This window comes from Microcebus murinus, chromosome 3 (assembly GCF_040939455.1).
Source record: "Microcebus murinus isolate Inina chromosome 3, M.murinus_Inina_mat1.0, whole genome shotgun sequence".
NCBI lineage: Eukaryota > Metazoa > Chordata > Mammalia > Primates > Cheirogaleidae > Microcebus > Microcebus murinus.
In genome coordinates this window covers 11811239-11829413 of record NC_134106.1, presented here as the reverse complement: position 1 = coordinate 11829413, position 18175 = coordinate 11811239, and the positions used below count along the sequence as shown (strand labels likewise).

The window sequence follows — 18175 nt, the reverse complement described above, 5'->3', positions numbered from 1 at the left end:
ACCTGCCAGTCACCTGTTTCATGAATATGTTGAAGGTCATCCCCTTTAAACACACATGAGTAGCCATTCTTGCTTGCATGTGTGAACACATATGCATTCTTATAGCTAGAGCATCAGTGTCCCAAAGCTGCTATACCATCTGGCAGGAACAATATACTGGTTTCATCATTCGGCTTCTTTTTTTTTTTTTTTTTTTTTCATTCTGGCATGAAGGAAGAAAGGTTGAAAGCAGATACTGAATCTTGTTCGTTCTCAATGGATCTTATCCTGTTGTAACCAATTTTATCTATGTATGGTCATGATATTTATCATAGAGAGGAAGTGTCTTCTAGTGTCAAGACCAGGAGATAAGAAATCTGGATTCTCAGTTCTGTAACTCCTTCAGTAGTCAGGCAACTTAAAATTTCATACATATGTTAACATAAATATAATTAAGATAGAAAATTTATATTATAAATATATTAATATATTTACCATGTAATGTATGTTAATATAAAAATATGTGTTGCACATTGATAGAAGGAAATGATTTCAGTTATCAAGGAACTGTTTGGCCTTTTGGGAATGTGTTGAATTCTCAAACAGTGATGTTATTTTTATTATAAGGTGACTGGCTTTTAAATATATATTTTATGAATCACATTTTGTGATTGAAAAAAACATAGATATTCCAAATTACTCCTTTGTCCCTACTTATTTGGAGGAGTTTTTCCTAACAAGTGGACTTTAAAAAACTCTTTATGGAAAATTTGAAGTATACTGACTCCTTTGCGTCTATTGCTCAGTTTCAACAATCAGATTATGGCTAATCTTGTTTTATCTATATCCCCAGCCATGCCTCCACCACACTTCCCTGGATATTTTTTCAAGTAAATTTTGGCATATTATTTCATCTGTAAATAGTTCAGTGTGTGTTTCTACAAAATAAGAACTATAAAACATAAAGATGATGCCATGATCATATCCCAAAAGCATTAACAATAATCTGTCGATATTTTCGAATATCCAGATTGTATTCTCTTTTAATTCACTGATCTACTCTCCATTTTCTCCCCATGTCCGTCGCCCTTTCTCTGAGTGTGTGCGTTCTGAAGGCGCCAGGCCGTTTATTTTGTAGTTTCCCCATCCAAATTTTGTTGATTGTATCATTCTTAGGTTATTTAAGGTGTTTTTCATCTGTATTTTCTCCAAATTGAGAGTTACATTCAGAGGAATAATATGATTTTATCTGCACTGGATGTACCTTTTTTGGGGGAAATATTTTACTGTAATAGAATCATTTGAGCAGAATGAATGCTCTGGGCAATTAATACTTGTACTACTAGCTTGACTTTGGACCAAAATCTCTTTTGCCCTGGTGAACTGGGTTAGTTATGTGTTGGCTCTGAGGATTTGCCTAAGGTAGGAACAGCTCAAATAGATTGCTTCAAGCTATTATCTTAAAATGTTTTGCTTCTGATTTGCTGTGATGGAAACTTGTTAGAGCCATATATAAAAATCAGTAGGAAAAAACCTTTGAGTGAAGGCTCAAGTTGTATTTCTGTGATTAAAGTAAATTTACATGACTTTTAGGCTTTGGGGATTTTGATTTGGGCTAAGCTCCATGGTTAAACCTGGTAGGATTTATGCACTTTTGAAATTTTTAGATCTAAGAGTGTATAGTAGAGATGAGTTTTTTTATTGTTGTTAGCTTAGTTCAGAAACACATGTTAAAAAGCAAGCAGTCAAATGAGAAGAGAGCTTTTGGTGGAATTCACGGCTGATAAGTCAGCTGGGTTTTGGGGCTGCGAAAGAAACAAGGTATATATTGGTTTTCCATGGCTGCTTTAACCAATTACCACAGACTTAGTGACATAAAGCAAATTTATTACCTTATAGTTCTGGAGGTCTAAAGACTGGAATAGCTCTCTCTGGGCTAAAATCAAGGTGTCAGCAGGGCTTAGGCAGGGAATGTTGTTTTTTTTTTTTGTCTTCTCTAGCTCCTAGAAGCTGCCCAGATTCTTTGGCTTGTGGCCCCTTCCACCTTCAAAGCCTGCAATGGCCAGTGAGTCTCACGTTACATTACTCTGACACGGACTCTTCTGCCTCCCCCTTCCACTTTTAAGGATCCTTGTGATTACGCTGGGATAATCCCAGATGATCTCCCTATATTAAGATCAGTTGATTAGCAACGTTAAGTCCATCTGCAACCGTAGATTCATGTAATATAACATATCCACAGGCTCCAGGGAGTAGGACACTGACATCTTTCAGGTGGCCATTATTTTGCCTGCCACACAAGGTGAGCAGAATTCACAGAAGGCAGGTGTTAGTTCTTTTGGACTTACGTGAGGCGTGCACCTAGCTGGTTACTGGTCTGCAAGGGGCAATACTGAGGGCTCATGGTGTTGCATCATGAGGTACTGATATGTATAATTTTATGACATTTAAAAGGTAACTTTAGTTAACACAATTGTATAACTGAGTTAGTCTTTTGATATGCCAACTCTAAGGAGACTTATGAAGTTTTTTTTTCACCTTTTAATTTCTATGCAAAAACTAACATCTTTCAAGATTTGGTTTTTCTGTGAGTATGCGCTAGATAAATATTATATGTGTCATGAAATGCATCCTAATTTTGACAAAATGGGAGCCTAGTGTTGACAAGTATTTTGTAAGTTTGGATGTAAAGGGAGTTGGATACTGTGTTCTGCCATTTGGAGCAGGGGTCGATTTTGTGGGGAGAGCACCATGTGGATCTGGCCAGGGAAACTGCTCCTTGGAAGTTGTTTCCTCCCTCTTAGGCAGTAGGCAGTCTCCAAAGCATAGAGGAAAACTGTTTATTTTTTTATTTAAACGTTGAGAAATCTCTGGATTCTCTCTTCTTTTATGTCTGTTGCCTACCGTCATTGCCAACAACAGACAATTCAATCATAATTGTAGTGTTGAATGTATTGGAACTTCCAAAAATTTTTTCTTTTTTAATCACAGGTGATTATGATGTCTGTTGTACAGGTCCCTGTCAGATATACTGAACATAACTTTAAAAATCCTCTCTGTCTGGGTTCCATTATTAATCAGCTCCATTCAAATAGTGGTTATGTAGTAATGTCTTTTAACTTTTAGTGTATTGTAAGTTGTTTGCCCTATTGGTAACTGGCCTCCAGTTGCTAATGGAGTGTAACAAGCAGAAAGGGAACCAGTCATAATATGCAGCTAAACTACTAACCATTCTTATATCTGTGCGGTTGTTGCTGCATAGCTCTTTCCTGTCCCATCGCTCCCAGCTGTCATTTCTAGCATTCTGTAATTGTGCTTTCATTGCATCACACACACTGCTTTAATTAATACTTATGTATCTGAGTGAGGCTACACATCTGTATATTAAAGTTTATTGATACAGTTTCTTCGATATTCAGTGGCCAACCTTAAAAACATTTTTTTCCCTCATTTCTAAGTTCCCATCTAGGTTTCAGGTGCCTGAATGTTTAAGCCTTATTTTTGTACAACAGAAGGTAAAGTTATAATTGAACAAACATTTGGGTTTTTTTTTTTTTTTTGGTTGTTTCCTCTAAAATATTTGCCTTCTAGGTTTAATATATAGTAACTTTAGTATTCTTTGTGAAGGTGACTGTTTCTGCTCTCTTGTTTTTGCTGTTATCTTGTTCATAGTTGCAATTTATCAATTCTTTATAATTTTCTCTTTTTTAGACTTTTACTAGTTGGTGGCTGTGAAACTGCTGAAGTGGACATGTCAAAAGCTTCTAGCTGTGGCCTTTCTGCCTGGAGAGTTCTTTCAGGATCACCTTATTACAAGCAGGTTATTAATGGTGGAGACAAAGTTACTGTGGTAAGTATTAGTTATAGTATTTCACTTTGCTAATAGGTCTTAGACAAATAAACCCTTTGTAAGATATAGAGGAGAAAATAATTTTGTCTTAAGTGGGGAAAGTTAATGCTGCTGTAACTTTAGTACTTCTTTGAAATATCAAATTTATCTAAAGTGTATTATGTTTAGCTTGGACTCATTTTTAGTGACAGTATTTTCAGATATTAGAAAAACAACCTAATAGTAGTCTAGTTACTTGCATTTTGCTTGTTTAGACATAAACAGTCATTAAGCACTTTTTATGTGTTGGCAACTGTTTGGAGTACTTTCACGTGCATTAGCTCACTTAATTCTAAGTAACCCTTTGAGGTAGGTGTTATTACTAGAGAGAACATATTGATCAGAAAAGTGAAATGTAGTTAAGTAAGTTGTGCTAGGTCACCCAGTTAGCAAGTGGCAGAATTAGAGTGCAAGCTCTGGCAGAAGTTTCCAGTCCAAGTTCTTAACTACCATGGTATATTGTTTTATATTTATATGAACTATTCATCTGCCCATTCATTTATTCATTCTATAATTATTTATGGAGCTTCTATTTTATGTCAGACACTCTTTTAGGCTGTGATAGGCGAGGCTAGGCTCTGTTGTGATAATTAAAATAATCATATGAAGAAGCAAATGAAAAGTACTAAAACTTCTGTGGCTTACCACATAAACATTTTTTTCCTTATTTATGGCAAAGCCTACGGTTGATACCATGACTTTCCTGGGCAGCTTGTTCCAAGTAATGATTAAAGGATCCACGGAGGCTGGTAACCGCTTGAGGTCTCACTCTCTCAATTTATGGCCTTAGGAAGGGAAGACAGGGATGACAGGTAGAACTTACTGCAGTCTTAGACATCACCTCGGCTCACAGTTGATTTGTGGTATTGTGGGCCCTCTGAGCTTCTAGGGGGCTGGGGAATAGTTTTTTGTGTATCCATAAAGGTGAGAAAAACTATATATTGGTGAATACTAATTGTGTTTACCATCTTGGCCACCGAGTAGTCTTACATACCTTGGTTATTTGTGTAAACTGCATGAAAGCAAGCACTTGGCCAAAATTAGGCACCTTGTGATCACACATTGCCTGATATGTAGTGGGCAATAAACTCGCATGTTTTTTGAGTGTGGGAAGAAACGAAGAAATTAAAGTGAAGCTAAACATATGCCATTTGTTATGCTATTTGTTTTGATAATGAATGTATTTGTCCCTGGTCAGCCTGGGTGAAAGGTGTACTGGTATTTCATTGTTTAATCATTTTAGCTTTTCTATTGCTATGAAATTTGTCAAAATTAAAGGTTGAGGAAAACAAAAACAAAAACAAAAACAAATGAGTGTGGAAGATATAAGGAGAAATAACACAGGCAAGCTCTGAAAGTGTTTTGGTGTAGTGTAATCAACGGTATATTTGTGACCAAGTGGGCCAGCAAAGGGGAAGTCAGTCCCCAAAAATAGGGAACCTATTTTTTTTAACCTTGGTTTAAAGGTGACTTTACCTGTGCTTTCACTTTACTCCTGAGGCTTCGGTGTTGGAGTCCTTTAAAAGTAAATTGCTTATGCACTGACAAAAGAAGGAGGAAGAAATATCTAATTGCAAATTGAATGCTTTGCTGTATGATTAACTTCTTGAAATGCTGCAAGTGTGTTTTAATTATGTTAGTGGCTATGTCTTGCAGTGAAACTTACAATCATAACCTTTCCTCACCTCAAAGTAATTTGAAGTTATAGGATTAGTTCCTTTTTTTAGGTGGCAGTTATTGTTCACATTGAACCTCCTCTTATTGTTTGTTTAAGGTTGCTTTTGTGTTGAAGTAGGTATTGACTGAAAATGTTGCTGACACATATATTCTAGTCTCTCACAAGGCTGCTAGGTTGTAAAAGAGATGACGCAAAATTCAATATATGAATTGACCAAAGTTTCCAAATTAATGCTAGTGTCATCTATGAGAGATAGTTTTATTTATTTTTTGTTTCAACATTTTATAACTGCTCCAGGTATTAGGAATGTAAAGATAATGGTGGTAGCCCTCAAGAGGTTTGCTATATATTGGAGGAGACAGCTATGTTCACAAATAAGTGTAATAAGTTATAACAGGTGCTAGATTAGAATTTAGTAACTTATACAAAGGAAAGACCAGGCTCTGGAATCAGAAGGCTGGTGTTTTAATTCTGTCTTATTATAATACTTACCACTGGCATATTAAGCCTTTTACCAGAATCAAATGAAGTAATATATGTGAAGGCACATCTGATGAACTGTGAGATGATCTGCAGTGTTAATTATTATTGTCTATTTGTGTTAAGATCAAAATTTTGGAAAAAAGTCTGTAAAAATGAACAAAATTGACCGAATTTTTTTATTATTGCTGCTGCTGCTTCAGTATAGAATGTTGTGGGATGAATGCAGGCTTTTTGGAATCCTGTTTCCCTGGGAAATCTTCTTTCCTTGAAAAATAGAAGTAGACTACTTCCATAATATCCCACCACCTGCCTGCAGTTATACCTGTATTTTGTATCTTTTCTCTTGTCCTTACAAATGAACTGTCCTTGTTCCAGCAAAGGCCAACCCTTCCATTTGTCCACTATATCTTCCGTTCTTGTATACTGAAGGATATTTTACCTACATCATGAATTCTATTATCTCTTAGATTTATCAGCATACAACATGCTTTTATTTCTCCCATCATAAAAACTCTTTAGATTCCACTTTGCCTTCTAGCTGTCACCCCATTTCTTTCCCATTCTTTAAATATTTTAGAGTTGTTTATACTTGTTTCCAATTCCTTTCTAGTCTCTCTTCAATTCTCTTGAATGAATGATTTCACTGAATCACTCCATGACTTCACTGAAATTATTCTTATTGATGTTATCAGTGTCTTCAGTATTTTACCAGGTTATCAGTTTTATTGTTATTCTTTAATTCCTACTAATTGCTTATATAAAACCAGCTTATTCTATTTCTTCTTTTCCTTTCCTTTCTTCTCCCCTTTTTAGTTGTATTATTTCTATTTTGTCACCCATATAATATTTGTACATAAGTTTCTAACTTTCATCTTTGCTTTTCTTTAGTCTTAGATGTCCATTTATATATTTTAAATTGCTATTTCAGGTCTTTTATTGAAGATTTCCCAGATGTATTATGGCTGGATGAAGTTATTCTCTAGTAGATATTTTGACAAGGGCTTGTAGGTGATGAGTTCCTTAAGTTTTGGTATGTTCAAAATTGTTTTTCTGTAGCCTTGATATCTGAAGGAAAACTTGTCTGGATATAAAATCCTTGGCATACCTTTTTTTTTCCCCATTAAACTTACAAAAATGCCACTCTATTGTTTTGCTTTGTATGTCAGATTTGAAAATTCTGATGTAATCAAATTATTTCCCATTTGTATGTTACTTGTCCATTTTTTTTTAGAGGTCTTTTTTTTTTTTTTTTTTTTTGAGACAGAATCTAACTCTGTTGCCCTGAGTAGAGCGCCATGGTGTCAGCCTAGCTCACAGCAACCTCAAACTCCTGGGCTCAAGCAATCATCTTGCCTCAGCCTCCTGAGTAGCTGGGCCTACAGGTGCATGCCATAACACCCAGCTGTTTTTTTCTATTTTTAGTAGCGATGGGGTCTCACTGGTGCTCAGGCTGGTCTCAAACTCCTGAGTTCAAGCAGTTCTCCTGCCTAGGCCTCCTAGAGTGCTAGGATTACAGGTGTGAGCTACCACACCCAGCTCAAGAGGTCTTGAGGTTTTCTTTATCTTTGAAATCTAATAGCTTTCCTAAGATACTGGAGTTGATCATTCTGGGTTATTTCCTAGGAATGTGTTGGCCCTTTTAATGTATAGATTCAGGTCTTTTTCTATTTCTGGAAAGTTTTTTTGTATTATAATTTTAAATGTTAGTTCTGTGCTTTTGTTTTGTTTTTCTTCTTCAGATTCCCTGATAATTCAAATGTTGCTTTTTGCTGTCTTCTATTTCTAGTATTTTTTTTTAATTTGACTCTTTATCTCTTCCTTTATCTCATTTCTTTTTTACTTCTTTCACTTTCATTTTTTCATTGTTTTCTTGCATTTAAAGCCTCTTATTAAATTTACGTTGGAGTACCTTGTAATTCTTGATTTTAAGATAATTTTGTCTTTTTCTTTTATTTCTTTCCTGAATTTAGTATACATTTTATTATTAGCTGTTTTTAAATTTTTCCTGTCCAATTCTATTCTTATTCAGTTTCTCATTGAAGATAGTTTTTCAAGTTTTCCTCATCCTCAAATGCCTATTTGAGCATATTTAATTCTGTTGAGAGTGTCATCTTAAAGTTTCTTTTGTTTAAGTTTGTTTTTTTCAAGGATAATTTCCCTTTGTTGGTATTTGTTGACTTTTGTCCTCTGATTTTCTGCAAGGTATTTGTGAATCTTTCTATTTGTTTTTTATGTTATTTGAATGCTTTAAAAGGTCTGTAGCTTAATGGTGCCCTCTTTTGCCAGTGTAGCAAGGTTCAAATACCCTAGTAGATTTTTTGCTTTAGTTTTGGTGGGGGGAGGGGATGTGAGTCCTCTTATGCTGCGGCTCTCTTTTGTCTCACTGCATGCTCACTGTGGCTCTCATTTTGTCTCACACTGCATTTCCCCCTTTGATTCTTTCCCCCTACACCGCCCAGTTGGCAGAAGGCATGTCTCCCTATTCCCTCAGAAGCTGTATGTTTGGGAGACTGCCTCTTCATGTCACACCTGTGCTTATGTCCCTCCTCTGTGTTCCATGTCTGATTAACCTGTATGCTTTTCTAGTACTTCCAGACTCAACTTGGACTTAATCTTCTTGGCACTGGTTTTAGATGGACCCTAGACTTCTTTGATAATCCTTGTCTGTCCTCCCTGGTCACTCACTGTAGTGTTATTTTGATCTTCTTTTGCTCACCACCAAGCCTTGTGTTGGGCTTCAGTCGGGGCCAGTGGGGACTCGGGGTTGGCAGGAGCAGTGGAGATGACACACTAAGGTGATTTTTCTCTTTTTACTGACAGGTATTTTGAAATTTGGGTTATCCTCTATCTTCAAGTTAAGCTGAGAGCATGGTTTTCATGTAGATTTAGTTTCCCCTTCTCGTTCTTTATTTTTGGAGGAAATATTGGGAGATATACAGTAGAGCCAGCCTAAATGGTTAAGCTACTTAGAAGTTCTGGCAGCAACATTGTTAACCTCACCACAACAGTACCCTCTTACTATGCTTTTTTAAAACATTGAGGTAAAATTCATATAACATAATAGTAGCCATTGCCCATTTTAAATTGTACAATTCAGTGGCATTTAGTATATTCACTGTGTTCCAAGACTAGTTCAAGACATTGATCTTCCCAAAAGGAACCCATTAAGTAGCCCTTCCCTATTCCTCATTTCCCCCTAGCAGCTCCTGGCAACCACTAGTCTGCTTTCTCTCTCTATGAATGTACCTATTCTGAATGTTTCCTATAAATGGAGTAATACAATATGTGACCTTTTGAATCTGGCTTCTTTCACTTGTCATAATATTTTGAAGGATCAATCATGTTTTGGCATGTATCAGCACTTCGTTCCTTTTTATGGCTGAATAATATTCCATTGTGTGTGAGTGTGTGTGTGTGTGTGTGTATGTGTGTATGCTACATATTGTTTATCCATTTTTCTGTTGATGGACATTTGAGTTGTTTCTGCTTTTGGCTATTGTGAATAGGGTTGCCATAAATATTCATGTGCAAATATTTGTTTGAATACCTATTTTCAATTTTTGTGTGTATAAACCTAGGATTGAATTGCTGGTCATATGATAATTTTATATTTAACTTTTTGAGGAACCTCCAAACTTTTTACACAGTAGCTAATGCCATTTTATGTTCCCACCAGCAATGTAGGAGGGTTCCAAATTCACTATATCCTCAAGAACACTTGTTATTTTTCATTTTTTTACTACAGTCATCTCTCCTTGCTTTTGCAAGTATATTTCTTAAGTCTAAGGACAAAAATGGTCTTGTGTTATATTAAATTATTTCAAATATTGATTTCTAAATGATGAATATTTTTTCTGCTATTTTTAAAATTGTTACATCAGTTCTTAATGAATGAAATTTCATTGGAAGTTTTGGCCTTTTCCATACTGATGCTAAGACCAAATGGTAACCTGAAGCAGCCTCATTTGAGAAGAGCTTGTAGTAGCTTCTAATTTCCATAATTGTACTAGATTTGTTATTTATATATTTAAAAAAGCATTTGATCGTGAATATATTTTTAAGATTTTACCAGTTGGTAGTTTTTTTCCAAAGAAAAACAGAATTTTGCTAACATCCTTGATGCTTTGATTTTCTTAATCATTTTTTAAAATACTATATTTGCTATAGTTTTCATTTCATGATAAAAGGACTTTATTCATTGAGAGATCATTCCATCTTTCTTCATATGATGTGCATTTATTTTGTAGGTACCAAAGACACTGGGGTTGTTAAGGAGGTTAAGTGTCAAGTTTTACAGTCGCCAGGGACAAGAACAGGTAAGGTGAATTGGCTTACCCTTCTGCCTCTCCAGCATTTTCTCTGGAGTTCCTTTAAGGTCAAAGTTGAATGAATTTCTATACTGTGTGTGGAAATTTCAAAAACAAACAAATAAAAAAAAAACATTAAACGAGAACCTTGTGTATTCTAGATCTCCATGTATGTGTATCCATAATTATATACTCTGTGGTTGTATGCATTAGTAAGAATTAATAGAGCTGTTTGCTGAAGATTTGTGTATTTTACTATATATGAATCTTTGTGCAAAATAGTTTTCAAAGTTATAGGGAATGTACCCAGTCCATTTGGATTCTGGGAATGTAGTTCAAATTATTCTCCTAGAAGCATGATATATCTTTGAATTTCCTATTTTATCTTTAAAAATCTTGTGAATTTATATCCTCATCCATAATATATCCTTTTTGGGTTTGTTTCAAAATTAAATTAAAAAATTCCTCTCCAAATCTGAGATTATTGGTGCTCCAAGAGGACATGAGCCTCCTTGATCCTGGGTTTCAAGTACCTATGCTTTACTATTTTCTTACTGAGTAGGAGAAGCATGGATGCATGGTAAGGATGTTGGGTGGTTTCATCCTGAATATAAATGATGCACTTAGGAACTGCCTCTGAGGGAGGCGGTTACATTTGCGTTCTCTGCATGGCTTTCATACGAGTCTTGACCTACATGGGTATATATCAAATCATATTCCTATCTTGGGGAAAATCAAAATAATCTAATTTTTCTACTTCTTCAATTTCTTCCCCTGTGGAACTTGCTGATAGGAAGTTAGCCCTCTGTATCCGTGGGTTCTGTATTCCTTGATTACTGTATTTTCAGTCCATTGTTGGTTGATTCTGAGGATGTGGAACCTGTGGTTACAGAGGGCCTACTGTGCTATACTCTTTATTGTTATTTTTGAGTATACTCCTTCTGCTTATTACAAAAAACTTAACTGTAAAACAGGCTGAGACAGGTCTTTCAGGACATAGTCTTGAAGAAGGCGTTTTTACCATAGGGATGACAAAACTCCATGCATCTTATTGCCCTGAAGACATTCTAGTAGGACAACAAGTAGAGGTGGAAGACAGTGACATTAATCGTCCTGACCCTGTGTAGGCCTAGGTTAATGTGTGTGTGATTTAGTTTTGAATAAGAAAGTTTAAAAAGTAAAAAAAAAAAAAAAAAATGGTCGTGGTAGCTTGTGCTTATATCCCAGATACTCAAGAGGTTGAGGGTGGGAGGATTGCTTGAACTCAGGAATTCGAAGCTGCAGCAAACTGTGATTGTGCCACTACACTGCAGCCGGAGCAACAGAGTGAGATCCTGTATCTTAAAAAATATATATATAGTAAAAAAATTTTTTTAAATAGAAAAAATACAGTAAGATTATAAAGAAAGAAAATATTTTTATATAGCTATACAATGTATTTGTGTTTTAAGCGAAGGGTTATAACAAGAGTCAAATGTTAAAAAAACAGAAAGTATATAAAATAAAAAAGTTATAGTAAGATAAGGTTAATTTATTATTGAAGAAAGAAAAATATTTTTAATACATTTGTTATTTTTAATAATTTTTAATAATATTTTTAAATTTAGTGTAGCTTGAGTGTTTATAAGTTATAACAGTGTTTATAAGTTATGGTAGCGTATAGTAATGGCTTAGGCCCTCACATTCACTCATCACTCACTCACTCACTCACTCACCAAGAATAACAACTTCCTGTAAGCCCCATTTATGGTAAATACTCTATACAGGTGCACCATTTTTTATCTTTGATACATATTTTTACCGTACCTTTTCTATGTTTAGATATGTTTAGATACACAAATACTTACCTTCATGTTCCAATTGCCTACAGTATTCAGTAGAGTAACAGAATTGTAGCCTGGGAGCAGTTGGGTCTACCATATAGCCTAGATGTGTAGTAGGCTACACCACTAGGCTTATGTAGGTACACTCTGTGACGTTCACACAACAGCAGAATCGCCTTAAGTGATGCATTTCTCAGAACGTATCTGCATCATTAAGGGATGCATGACTGTACTATAATTTTAGAGTTGAAAGAGCTCATGGAGATTATCTAATAATTCCTTATTATTGTGAACACTTTCTGATTTACAAGTATTTTCACAGGATATCTCAGGAAGTTTGCATTACTTGCATTGTGATGACTATTTTATTGATGAAGAAATTAAAGCCTCAAGATAAATGACTTATCCAAATTCACTTACTCAGGAAGTGTCAGATGGAGATGGGTTTGTTCGTAGCTTGGCTTGTGGTTCAGTGCTTTTTTCCACCACTTCTAGTTGGCTATTGTTTGAACCCTTAGACAATTGAAGAAACACAAACCAAGATGTGTTGTACTTTGAAATAGCCAAGATTATAAATTACTTATCTCAGGAACAATGGTCTATTTTACTACTCAAGTTTGGCAGCGATTATGTTTCTCTTTATTTGTTCCTCTTAACTACTAATATTTTAAAAAAAATGGATCTCTTTTCCTATACAGTAACCATGATCAATATTTAGTTTATTCCTTTTTTCTATTCACTTGTCAGACTACAAAGTAGCAACACGGAGATTGTACAGTATTAGAAGTAATATATATATAAACCAGCTAAAGCAGTGATTGTCATATTGCTGACACTTAGTAAATCATAGTGGTGGCAGCTGTTATTGATCTGTTAAGTTCTTTATATCCAGAATCATAGAGCTATTAATTTGCAGTCTACAGGTATTTTTTGAGTTGTGGTTTAATATACCTAAAACTTATAGGCCTCTAAATCATAACTTCTCATTGTCTGGCATATAATACTATCTTTTTAAAGAGTCTATTAAAAACAAGAAGTATTTATGCTCTTTTATAAAGGGTAAAGGCTTGGGAAAAAACTTTTTTTTTCTAAAGGTTTTTTTTTTTTTTTTCCTTTTCTTCATACTTTCCCAGTGCTTTTTTCTTGGGTTGTTAACCAGCCTTTTGGGGATGACTTTCTCTGATTCGAAGGATAGGTTTTTATTTTTTTCTCTTTTGTCTGACTTCTAAAGCGCAGTGGGCTAGAATAGCTAGTAAACTCCTTGAGGGCAGGGATTTATGTTTGTTTTGTTCACTGCTGGCTCCCCAGAGTGTTGAAAGTGCCTGGCATATAATATTTATTACTGAATGTATTCAATAAAAACTTGTGAGATGTTGGACAAGTAAGACACACTTATAAATGTGTCGTTTATCTGAGGTTTTTTTCTTTAAGAATGTGTAGTAATTCAGAATGTTTTGAACATATACATTAGAATACAATACTTTTCATTTTAATATAGCTTATATGTTTGAAAGGTATAGGAAATAGGAAATTACTCATTTTTAATTATTCTAAATATAATAGATAATAGGCAATTGGAGAAAGTGAGAAATCGAAGCTAATTTCAGTATAACGATCTGATATTTAACATTTTAACAAACTCTGTCTTGGAAAGGACTGTTAAGAAGTTTTATTGCAATGTTTGAGAGAAGGTACAATTCCTGCTCTAAAAATTGCTGCCAGTAGTAGAGAAGGCTTTAATTAGTGTTTTTAATTAAGAAAAGAACAAATGGATATTTGAGCTAGTGGTTTAATATAAGTATGAACTAGAAATAGGAGTTAAAATTATATTTGCATTATGAATTTCAATAATATTTTGTTAATATCATATTACTACACAAAATATTTAATGAAATAAGAAGAAAATGTCTTTTGAAAAGTTTTGAGAAAAGATTTGAGATTGAGATAAATAGGAGATTTGATAATGCTGTCAGTTAAAAGGGCCATGAAAAAATTACTGGCATAAGAAGACAATAGTATTATCAGAGTTTACTTGTAAAACCTCTTCAATAGCCTGCTTCCTATACCCCATACCATCTACCCACTGATGCTAACTTACCAAGTAATTGATTTAGCTAGACTGCCTTTCAGTGTAGTTAAATCCCTATGGAATACAATGGACTGTGGCAGGTAGCTAGTGATATTCACTGTTTGCTGTCAAGCCATACTTCACGAAAATTTTTTTTTTCATATTTTAATAATTTATGCAGTTTTTCTCAATGAATGATCACTATGCCTTTTCCACCAAAAGATTTTAAAATAGTCCCATTTTAAATGATCAGTTATATGCCAGACACTATGTGTATGCATAAATATTTTTTATTGTTGTGACAATTATATATTTTATTATCTTTTTAATCTTCACAACAACCCCAAAGGTAATTCAGTGAGGTCTTATAGCAAGTGGCATAGCTGGGATTTAAACCTTGGTGTGTGGAACTCTAGTGTCTGTGGTATTTTGATGCTATATTGCTGCCATATTCTTTTATGGGCCCTCCAGAGAGGTAAGTTGAAATAACTTAGTGGAGAATGGATAAGCTACCTCCTGTTTCTGTAAACCTATATATGTACTTTATACTCAGTAAATGGTTTTACTTATCACCCAATTTACAGTCAGAATAGCTACATAGAATCAGAGGGCAAAACTTTAGTATATTTAGGAGGAAAAAGTTTTAAAATTTCAGTTCTTTTGATGATTTGTTGGAAAAGCTTTTTAAAAAATGTCTTCTGATAGAGTTGGTTCTCAGTTATTCTAGATGACGTAGAAATACACTATCTATTAATATATTGATAAAACATAAGAACATCTTTTACTAATTTTTTATCATTAAAAGCAACTTTACAGGGCGGGCGCGGTGGCTCAGGCCTGTAATCCTAGCACTCTGGGAGGCCGAGGCGGATGGATTGCTCAAGGTCAGGAGTTCAAAACCAGCCTGAGCAAGAGCGAGACCCTGTCTCTACCATAAATAGAAAGAAATTAATTAGTCAACTAATATATATAGAAAAAATTAGCCGGGCATGGTGGCGCATGCCTGTAGTCCCAGCTGCTTGGGAGGCTGAGGCAGGAGGATTGCTTGAGCCCAGGAGTTTGAGGTTGCTGTGAGCTAGGCTGACCACAGCACTCACTCTAGCATAGGCAACAAAGCGAGACTCTGTTTCAAAAAAAAAAAAAAGGCAACTTTACTACCTACTAATAGATGTTATTAGGAGCAAATGTGTGTTCTGTGGCTTTGGGATGCTATAAACATAAATATATTCCATTTATTGCATACTTCTTAATATATAGTATATGATTATTTTCAGATTTTTAATACCTTTCAGAGGCTGACAAGTCCTAAACTGGCAGCTTTAGTCCAGTTTTCTCTTCTGTACTTCAGATTTATATATCCATTTGCTTACTTGACAGCTCTGGTAGGATAGCCTTCAGGCATTTCAAATGTAACATTTCCAAAACAAAACTCTAATAGCTTCTCTTTTTTCTTTCCTTAACCTGTTTCTGTTCTAGACTTGATTAACTCAGTAATTCATCCATTTGTCAAAGTGAGATACCTGATATTTATTCCTGACACCTCCCTATCTTTCATCCCCACATCTAATCTAACACCTGTGCTGCCATTATTGTCTTCACAGTGAACCTGGAATCTTTCCACTTCTTTCTTCTTTTATCGCTATCACCATCTTATTGTTAATATAACTTCTCATGTCTTGTACTTTACTAGATACTTAACAGGTGACTTTTAAAAAATGTAAATCAGTTAACCTTATTTTCTTGCTTTAAAAAAGCCTTGAATGGCTTTTCATTGGACTGAGAATAGAGAAAGACTAAAATTCTTAGCCCTAAAGACTTTGCAAGAGCTGGCCCATGACTATCTATGCAGATTCATCTCATGCCACTGGCTCCTTCTCTTCTGTTTTGTTGGCCTTTTCTCAGCTCATCAAGGGTGCCATGTTCTTTTCTTTGTGGATGCTATTTTTTCTGTTGGGAATGGTTTTCTCTTATTTGTTCTCTTGACTTAATTTCTTCTCATTTTTGGGCATCGGCTCTATTTTCATATCTTCAGACTCCTTCTATGGCCCTTTAATCTAAATAGGTTTCCTATTGTTATTCTCTCACCCTGTATTTTTCTTCTATAATAGTAATCCAAATTTGTAATGATGATTTAACTGTATGCTTAATATGTGTTTTCATGATTCCATGTAGTTAGACCCACATCTGCTTTACCTAGCCCCTAGGATAGTGCCTGGACTATAGTAGATGCATTAGATAATAATCTCTTTTGCAGTGAGAAATTAAATCAGATTCCTGCTAGCCTCTTTTTATGCCTCTCCTCTTCTCTCCCTCCCCTTTTCTTCCTTTCTTCCTTCTTTCTCCCTTTCTCCCACTCTTCCTTCCTAATGTTTTTATTATAAAACGTAATACAGATATGGGAATGGGAAATTGTAACAAGCAGATGTATGGTTTAATGACTTTTTGGGAGACAGCTTTGTTGAAATAGTCACATATGGTACAGTTCACCCATTTAAAGAATACAATTTGGTGTTTTTTAGTATATTCACAGAATTGTACAACCATCTCAATAATCAATTTTAGAAAATTTTTATTATCCTGAGAAAAACCATTGTATCTCTTAGCCATCCCCCCGTGCCCTAGGCAATCAACCACTCATCTACTTTTTGTTTGAATACCTTTGCCTATTCTGGACACTTTATGTGAATAGAGATGTAGTCCTTCGTGACTGGCTTCTTTCACTTAGCAGGATGCTTTCAAGGTTCATTCCTGATGTAACATATATCAGTATTCCATTTCTTTTTATTGCTGAATACTATTTTATTGTGTGTGGATATACAATGTTTTATTTATTCATCAGTTGATGGGAATTTGCATTCTTTTTACTTTGTGGCTGTTATGAATAAGACTGTGAACTTTTGTGTACAAGTTCTTTTATGGAAATAACTTTTCATTTCTCTTGGGGTAGAATTGCTAGATCTTATGATAACTTTGTTTCACCATTGGAGGAACTGTCAGACTATTTTCCAAGGTGGCTGCACCATTTTCTGTTCTTACTGGCAGTGTATGACATTTCCAATTTTGCTACATCCTTTCAACACTTGTTATTATCCTCTTTTTGATTCTAGTAATCCTAGCAGTTGTGAAGTGGTTCCTGTTTGACATTTTAAAAGGTGCATAACCTTGTAACTATTAACCAGGTCAGAGAACTCTGCCAAATGCCACAGAAACCTTCTGTGGACGCTGTCACAATCACAGCTCTTGCCCACCCTCCAAAAGCAGCCATTATTCTCTGCCTTACATTTATGGATAGTTTTGTCATCTAAGTTTTTATCTCTAACAATATGGCTTTTTTTTTATTTATTATGCATTTTAAGACTCTTTTACTTTTAGACTCCGTAGTCTATGATAACTTCTTTGTTATCTGGTATGCCAACATGTTCCAGGCTAAGTTGTAAATTTCCTATCCCACACCTTCATTTAGTCATTTCTATAAAACTCCCTAGTTTCGTTTAGTGGGAAATGGTATTTTAAGACCGCAGTTGGTTGCTAAGATTACTCATTGATAATAGGGCTGGTCATTGTTGCTAAGCTTTTTTAGTCAACAAAGCCAAGAAATATAGTTATACATATGTCATGTTTATTTATCTCTGTGTATATCCATATACCTATATATTTTAAAATATATTATCTGTATATTTCTATTATATATCTATATATTTATTAGACATAAAGTATTTATATTTATCATGATAACTCTAATTTAGATTAAAAATTACAGGGATTTTGCTTAATCTCTTCTATTTTACATCATTCTTTTTGGGTTTTTTTTCCCTTTATACTTAGAATCCTTGTTTTTAGTTTTGGGGATGGTAGAATTAGAATGTCATGTAATTATTTATTTGTATCTATTTTACTTTTATGTCACAACTGCCTCAGAATAATTATACTGATACTACTAGTATCAAT

General features: G+C 34.7%; 1 protein-coding gene across 2 annotated transcripts in view; it reads left to right on the top strand.

The window, feature by feature from the left end:
* The window catches only part of NBAS (NBAS subunit of NRZ tethering complex), a 328315-nt gene that overhangs the window by 47721 nt on the left and 262419 nt on the right, over positions 1-18175 (top strand). For both annotated transcript variants that reach the window (XM_076000562.1, XM_076000561.1), the window contains exons 10-11: positions 3691-3829; positions 10277-10345. In XM_076000562.1, coding sequence (XP_075856677.1) covers positions 3691-3829; positions 10277-10345 — 208 coding nt within the window. The remainder of the gene's footprint in view (positions 1-3690; positions 3830-10276; positions 10346-18175) is intronic.